At 32.7% G+C, this 8,557-nt stretch overlaps 1 protein-coding gene across 1 annotated transcript in view; it reads left to right on the top strand.

Annotated features, from left to right (window-relative positions):
• Window positions 1-836: 836 nt before the first annotated feature.
• omc2 (omcin 2) overlaps window positions 837-8,557 on the top strand; it is a 34,011-nt gene continuing 26,290 nt past the window's right edge. The window contains exons 1-8 of the mRNA XM_087276999.1: window positions 837-907; window positions 1,769-1,836; window positions 1,975-2,001; window positions 4,053-4,421; window positions 4,506-4,544; window positions 6,253-6,636; window positions 6,728-6,814; window positions 7,738-7,953. Coding sequence (XP_087133125.1) covers window positions 1,794-1,836; window positions 1,975-2,001; window positions 4,053-4,421; window positions 4,506-4,544; window positions 6,253-6,636; window positions 6,728-6,814; window positions 7,738-7,953 — 1,165 coding nt within the window. The 5' untranslated portion in view covers window positions 837-907; window positions 1,769-1,793. The remainder of the gene's footprint in view (window positions 908-1,768; window positions 1,837-1,974; window positions 2,002-4,052; window positions 4,422-4,505; window positions 4,545-6,252; window positions 6,637-6,727; window positions 6,815-7,737; window positions 7,954-8,557) is intronic.

Below are 8,557 nucleotides of genomic sequence, written 5' to 3'. Positions count from 1 at the left end.
GACCTGATCGTTTAAATAAGTGAATCAACAACTTGTGACTTCCTCAGAACAAATCATTTGAATCAGAGATTTGTTAAATGGAGATTCACTCCAATTCAAACATTAGAATTAGTGAATCGTCAACTGGAGACTCACTCTGATCCAGATCATTTAAATCAGTGAATTGCTAACTGGACACTGGATCACTTGAATGTCTATCTGAATCATTTGGGTTGTTGACTCGAAATCAGATTCAGTAAGACCGACTGAATAATTAATTGAAATGAATAACATATCAAAACCTGCCTGACAATTTCAGTTTTAATATAATTTTACTAATATACATTTATTAAAAAGTACAATACTATACTTAAAATACAGTGAGGCAAACGTTTCCCAGGATAAAACTGCTAAGAAAAAGTACAGATAATGGATTAAATTTACTAATGTTAATACACTTTCATACTCTCCATCACTGCTTAAAATGTCTGTAATCTGTTTTAACCCATAAAACATTTGCAGTGTGTTCAGGAAGACTATAAACAGTGGAATTAATTAAAGTGTGTAAAATATACTAATAGACTGAAATGTTTTAGGCATTGAGTCTCCCCATAATTAAGATTCATCAGATTGTGTTGTAGTTGTTCATCAGTATTCATCTATTCAATGTTAAAAATGTATTTCAGAATAGCAGGTGTAGAAAGAAACACTGCCATTATGTGACGTGAATATGGTTTGAGTTATTGTTGGAGGTGGGGTATATTGTCACAACTGTCAAGCCATCACATTTGAGAAAAGTTACACCCACACGTAACACTGTCATGCATAAGATTGCTAAGCCCTAACGTTCATACCTCATTGTATTCTCAAGCTGGATTAAAGCATCATCGTGTTCTGGAGTTTACTGTGAAGATACATTTGGTCTCAGGTAACACACATTTTATTTATTATATACCTTTACAGTTTGATGTAACAATCCCAATTCAAATAACTGGCTTTGGTAAATGTTTATTATGTTTGTAAACAATAGCTTTTAGCAAAACAATACAGTCAAGACTCAATTGTTAAGGTAATGCATTGATTAACAACAGTGAATTCTTAATAATAAAGATAACATTTGTTTATTTATTTATTTATATATATATATATATATATATATATATATATATATATATATATATATATATATATATATATATATATATTTATATATATAAAGAGAGAGAGAGAGAGAGAGAGAGAGAGAGAGAGAGAGGGAGAGAGAGATAGAGGGATATTGATAATTCATATTAAGAAATACATTTTATTTCAATAATATTATCATATATAATAAAAAAAATATTTCAATAAATAATTTCAATAAGTAAAATATCATAAGATTAAAATATGAATATACTAAACTACAGTCTTTTCTAAATACATATTCTAAATACAATTGTTCATCCTAAAAGTTTGCCAATCCTGACTGATTATGACAATGTGTGTGTAAATGTTGACATTTGTATTAACTAGGATTAAGAAGTGCTATTGAAGCATTGTTTATTGTTAGTATGCGTTAATCAGCAAACAAATCATACAATTGTAATCCATGTAATACTATTCTGTGTATGAACTGTGACCAACGGATTTTATGTAGTATTTCCAAATGCTGAAAACAAGCTACACTCAGTTTAAGACAAATAAATAGTAAATAAATGCAACACCTATGGAGCTTTATTTTTTTTTATACTCAGTTTAATACTAAAAACCAATTCACAGTGTGTATATGTGTGTGTGTGTGTGTGTGCAGGTATTGAAGGTGTGCGTTTACCACAATGAGCTTTTCATTCTCATTGTGTGTTTTAATACTGCTATTAGGTGAGTGTTTTACATCTCTGAAGATATATTTGTGGCCCAATTATGCAAAATATATTCAAATATCACATCATAAATATATTCACGTCTTACTATATTGTCTTGTGAAATAAGCAATCTGTTCTTGTGCTTTTCTTTTAGGTGAAACCATTAATGGACAAACATCAGGTACTCTTTCCTTCATCTTATACTCCATATCTTAGATATTATATATTAGTTATTCTGCTTTAACCTGTGATCATTAGCTTTTTTAGAAAAACACAATAAATTGTTAAAGACGAAGAGGGAAATTATGTTAATTGAGAAAGTTTCATCATAAATAATAACATAGAGACACTTTAATAATTGAATAATTGTAATAATTAATGAAATGCATTTCTTAATTAGAAATTAATGGCTAAAGTATGATTTTATCTGTATTAATTGCTTTGAGAGCAAAAGCTGTAATGAGGAAACATTAAAATATATTTAGGGAAACACTGTAAATGCATTTAAAGGTTTGCAGATGTTTAGTCTAGTGAGAAATTAAAATATTTAACCCCATCTCTATTATTTCACAGCATTAAAGACAATCTATTTAAATAGTGGATTTAATATAAGAAATAAAGTAAAAGTTTGAACAGTTAATGGTTGTGCGGTGTGGGAACTCACTCTGAAACTATGCCCTAAAGTATTTTATGTCACTAGAATATGCATATTTTTATGTATGTCACAATAACGTAGTGTATAACTGATAGGGCGTTATTCTACGTCATGGAATTGAATCTTTAAACAACATAGCGTACTGTGTAGGTGTGTGCGTCCTGTCTACTGGCCTGTCAATCATTCTGTCAGATGATATCTTGAGATAAACATTCCGCATTGCATTATCAGTGCTCTCTCTTTTAATTATTGTGGTATTTCAGTTTGCATATTTGGAAACATTGAGCAGTTTAAATCCTCAAACAGAGGACTTTGGATTATTTGCCCAAATATTTTTTTTCTGTCACTTTTTTTACTTAAATACATCAAGACTGTCTTATGATAAGGCCTCCTTTCTATTTTGAACCCCTTTAGACCTGAATTATGCTCCAACTATCAGAAAAATGTAAAAGTAGGTTTTCACAGTTCTTGAGGCTCTGATAAATGAGACCAAAATATAATAATAAACATTCAACACCCTTCAAGTACGGACTAATACATATATATATACAGTCCATTTCTATGGACATCAGGTCAGAACAGTTGTACTTTACCAAATATTATACCAACATAAAATACAAAAAAATCATACATGATTGCTGGTATAATCTTGAAATTTATTTTCAAAATCACAAACATCAAAATTGCAATATTTTAACTTTAATTTTGAGGTTTTAGTTGAATAGATTGCACATTGTTTATAACAAACTTTATCTTCCTCATCACTCCACATAATGTCCACACCTGAGATAATTTCATCTGCTATATGCTCAAGAACTTTAGGATCTGTATATTCTGCATATACAATTGCTTCAGCAATGAATTATCACATTGATATAGATTTTTTTTTTTATATAAAAAAGTTGAATCGCATTATTGGAGATTTAAGTAACAGATCTTGAAGCCATTGTCCATCTTAATGGACAGACATGATCCTGATCTAAAGCTTGCAATGTTACAAAATATTTTAAACTTTAATTAGCAAGTGCAATCCCTCTTTTTTATATACAATCTATGAAATATTGGGAAACATAACAATAAATCTGAATAACAACATTGTAAATGTAGTTCACGTCTGTGTCTGGAGTGAAGTGATGCCCTGCTGCTTTTCAGTGGATTATTTTTTACATTACAACATGCTGAGCCTTACCGCTATTTGATTGGATGATAATCGTCCATGGACTTAGATGAATTAGATGAAATGCTCAGGAAAAAAAAAAAAACATGGGGTGAAGTGATGTCCATTGTAATGGACACAGGGTTCAATTTACATTGAGCTTTAAAAAAAAAAAAACTAATGCACGTAATAACTGTTCACCCTAAAACTAACAATGTGTTCTAGCAAAATAAACATTTTAAATGTGGACTTTAAATCTGAAATGGGTTTGAGGCAACCTGAAGGTGAGGAAATGGTGACAGTTTTGATGTTTTGGGTGAACTTTATGTTTAAAGAGGAACAGGTGAGTGATTTATGAAAAGTCATAACTAATTTGAAACAGTTTCATTCACACACTTTTATTGTAATGTTTCCATAACAGACCCTTGCAAAACGTACAATGTGCTGGAGAACCGCTGGAGAGCCACCAACAATCTGTATTCTTCTGAAATAATGTGTGACTGTGAGGTGAACTGGAACGGCTGGTACCGTCTGCTTTATGAAGGTCAGAGTGTTCAGATGCCAGACACATGTGTTGATGAGTATAGCTGTGGCACTCATGCTCCACTGTGGCTGAGCGGAGGACATCCAACACTTGAGGATGGAGTAGTCACTCGAGATGTCTGCGGGCACTATGAAAATGACTGCTGCTCCTTTAAATCCAATGCTATTCAAGTCAAAGCCTGTCCGGGAAATTATTTTGTCTATGAGCTAGTGAAACCTTCCTTCTGCTTTCTGGCATACTGTGCAGGTAAATATACTGACTTTTTTTTGTTTTCGTTTACGTAAGTCTTAATTTCATCTCAATTCATGGCCTTTTTTTCTCCCACCTCAGATGTTAGGAACATCAACACCAGCAACACCATTACAACTGGTAAGCCAAACTTTAATTTAAGCACCAATTCTCACTCATTATCATCTAGTGGCTCATTACCTGCATATTATTAAGATACTGGCTGTTTGTTGGACTTAAAAGTATATATTTCTGCATGACTTTATACTACATGCCTGATTCTACACAATATCTAAACCAAACTACTAAGTTTAGAAATATTAATAAGCAGCTGAAGCAGCAGTTTGTAGAGCTAAAAGTTAACCCTCTGAGGTCGCCAGATCACTGTGGTTGTGTGTGTTTAGCATTTTCTTTTTCTTATTGGTGCCAAAGACACTATTTTGATTACACAAAAAAGTGTTTTACACCACTCAAATCTGTAAAGTGTTTACTTTGTGTATACACAATAACAACAAAAGTGTGTGCTCTTGCAAAAGAAAATATAGGGTTTTTTCTTTCGTCTCACTGCAAACTGTAAGAAGCGCGTCAATGAAAGATTAGTTTAACTCAAATGATTTGCAGCAATCAGTTTCCTCAAACAGTTTGAGTTGCCTTAACTTATTGAGTTTTACAGTTCTCAGTTGGTTTGAGTTGCCGTCATTTATTGGATTTTACTGTGCTCAAATTACTTTGTTTACTCAATGGAGAAAGCTCACAGCGCTCATTAGGATTAGTTTTTGAACTTAAATGGTTTGTTGCAATCAGTTTCCTCAAATGCTTTCAGTTACCTTAACCCTTTGGCTATATATATATATATATATATATATATATATATATATATATATATATATATATATATATATATATATATATACTTATATATATATCTACTTTTTCAGTCTGAGCTCATCACATTTAAAGATTAACCACCATTTTCTCCCCCCTAAAAAAATGCAAGCGTGTACATCCATATTTCTCACATATTATTGTAGCACAGTTTGTGGTGAAAACAAGTTGATATTATATTAAATTTAATGAAAACAAAATACAAGTTGGCCAGGACTATCTAATAAGTAGCTAAAATAAGCACACGTCAGGGCATGTCAAAAAATCTTAAGGTTCCTAAAATCACCTCAGACCCCAGAGGGTTAATGGTTTATTAATAGCAAGAATTGTAGCTTAAAACAAATTCTAAGCACAGGTAATTTAAAGTGTTAATCTATTTAATAAAACATGTTAAATCAAATACATATTTACAAATTTGCATGCAAAAAAACAACAACCTGTATGCATGTTTAATGTGCAGATGTACATCATTTTTGATTGCTAGTTGCAATTATTTTAGTAACAAAAGTAAATTTGATGGCTAAAAGTAATGTAAATGCATGGGTAATGCGTAGATAAAAGTAGATCTGCAAATAATGCCAGAAAAGAATCTTATATGCAATAGTTAGACTTTAATTAAAGCCAAAACAAGGATCATTTTAACGTCAACAATACTTACAAACAATTGGCTAAAACATGACATAACAAAGGCCTTAAATAATCAGGTAATAATTCAGATACCAGTCCAAATTACTTGCAACTTGCAAAAGTCAGTTAGCATCCCATCTTAAATTATTAAATTAATAACAATTAACAATAATTAAATTTAAATAATTAAATTGTGCTGATTTTAAGGAGTTCTGGAAAGACAAATGCAGACAAACTGCAATTTTTCCAACCAAACAGTAATAGTTTTAAGTGCATTTAAGTATTTTGCATTAAACTAATTTAACAGTAATATATTAATTTAATTTCTCCTAAACAGTGGTTCCTCCTGTTGATCCCTGCACCAGTTACCATGCCCTGGATAACCCCTGGAGAGCCACCAGTAATCAATATTCCTTTGAAATAATGTGCGACTGTGAGGTTAACTGGGACGGCTGGTACCGTCTCTTCATTAATGGTCAGAGTGTTCAGATGCCAGACACATGTGTTGATGAGCACAGTTGCGGCACTCATGCTCCACTGTGGCTGAGCGGAGGACATCCAACACTTGAGGATGGAGTGGTCTCTCGAGATGTCTGCGGTCAATGGAGCAACAACTGCTGCTATTTCCAGTCCAATCCCATTCAAGTCAAAGCCTGTCCTGGAGGTTTTTATGTCTATGAGTTTGTGAAACCAGAGTTCTGCTCTTTGGCATATTGTGCAGGTAAATAAATATACTTACATTTCCCCTTCCTTTATGTTAATCATAGTCGTTTCAGTATATAAAATGTATCCATGATTTTTTTCCCTCCCAGATGTAAGGAACATAAACACTACATATACTACTGCCAATCCAAACACTATGTTTACCACAGAAACAACAACCATGGACACAATAACTGGTAATGTATTATGTTGGAAGATGCTTTCTGTGTGATTTATTTCTTCTTAAATGATTATGGCTGCATAAAGCAAGTGTGAAATGTTAAAGGTATTGATTTTGGCATGCAGGGCTTGTACATTATACCGTTCAAAGTTATGTTGTGCACACTCTTACTGCCACCTGGTGGAGGATAAAGGTGTTTGTTGTACTCTTAAATAGGAGTGTAAATACAAATGTGACCACAAAACCAACCATAAGGGTTAGTTTTTTTGGAAATCGAGTCTTATAAAACAATGCAAAGCTTTGAAAAAATAAAAAATAAAAATTACATCACATACAAACCACATTTAAAGTTCTTCAATGCATATTACAAATTAAAAATTATTCATTCATTCATTTTCTTGTCGGCTTAGTCCCTTTATTAATCTGGAGTCGCCACAGCAGAAAGAACCGCCAATTATCCAGCAAATTTTTACGCAGCGGATGCCTTTTCAGCCGCAACCCATCTCTGGGAAACATCCACACACACATTCACACACACACTCATACACTACGGACAATTTAGTCTACCCAATTCACCTGTAACGCATGTCTTTGGACTGTGGGGGAAACCGGAGCACCCGGAGGAAACCCACGCGAAGGCAGGGAGAACATGCAAACTCCACACAGAAACACCAACTGAGCCAAGGCTCGAACCAGCGACCTTCTTGCTGTGGGGCGACAGCACTACCTACTGCGCCACTGCCTCGCCTAAATCAAAAATTAAGTATTGTTATATTTACGGTTGTAAATTCATAAAATATAATCATGAAAAGTCATATTTATTCATATTTTGATTCGAATTATGTGTACTTGGCTATTCCAACAAATAGATCTATGCTATATAAGATAAAAACAAGAAATGTTACAAAAATATTGAGTCTCTCTCTTTTTCACAAACAGAATACGCCACTTCAGAAACAACACCAATAGAAAGCCAAGTGACAGAAGGCACCACAACTGGAGAAAGTGTGACAGTCAGTCAAGCTGCAACAGGTGAAAAGGCGATCACAGGTGCCACAACAACAAAAAGTGCCACTATGGACATGACAGCAAGCGAAAATATGACAACAATGACTACAACTTCAGAATCTACAACAACAACAGCACAAAGCACAGGTACATTTTAACAGAATGCATTTCTTTAATATAAACATACTGTACATGAGACCTCTCATCAAGAGTGTTGGGGAGGTTACTTTGGAAATGTAATAGATTACAGATTACAAATTACCCTATTTAAAATGTAATAAGCAGTGTGCCTTTTCAATTACTTTATAAAAGTAAATTAATTGATTACATCTGATTACTTTCTGATTACCTTACAGTAGCTCAGTTCACTGCTAGAATTTCAAAATCTCTCATCATTTAAATTGAGATTATATGATTTTAATTTTAATGTACAGCCACCACAAAACCAGACCGTATAACAAAAAAAAGTTTACAGTTGTTACAAAATCTAAATTTGAGTTAGTTGTATAACACATCTAAGATATTTTTGCAATTTTCATTTTTAAATCAAAGCAACTTAAATCCAAGTCAATCATATCTTAGTGATCAATAAAACTGCCAATGAAACATATGAGGCAGAGCTGTTCAGTTCACATATATACTGTAAATAATATGCTGTATCAAACAGAAACAACTAGCCAAAACTAGCTTTTCACTGGCCACACTTGTTTTGTTGGGAAATATATTTTATATGCATAAATTTGACTTTGAC

Source organism: Danio rerio, chromosome 12 (genome assembly GCF_052040795.2).
Source record: "Danio rerio strain M-AB ecotype USA chromosome 12, GRCz13ab, whole genome shotgun sequence".
NCBI classification, from domain to species: domain Eukaryota; kingdom Metazoa; phylum Chordata; class Actinopteri; order Cypriniformes; family Danionidae; genus Danio; species Danio rerio.
The sequence above is the reverse complement of the archived record's forward strand: the minus strand, read 5'-3'. Positions and strand labels throughout refer to the sequence as shown.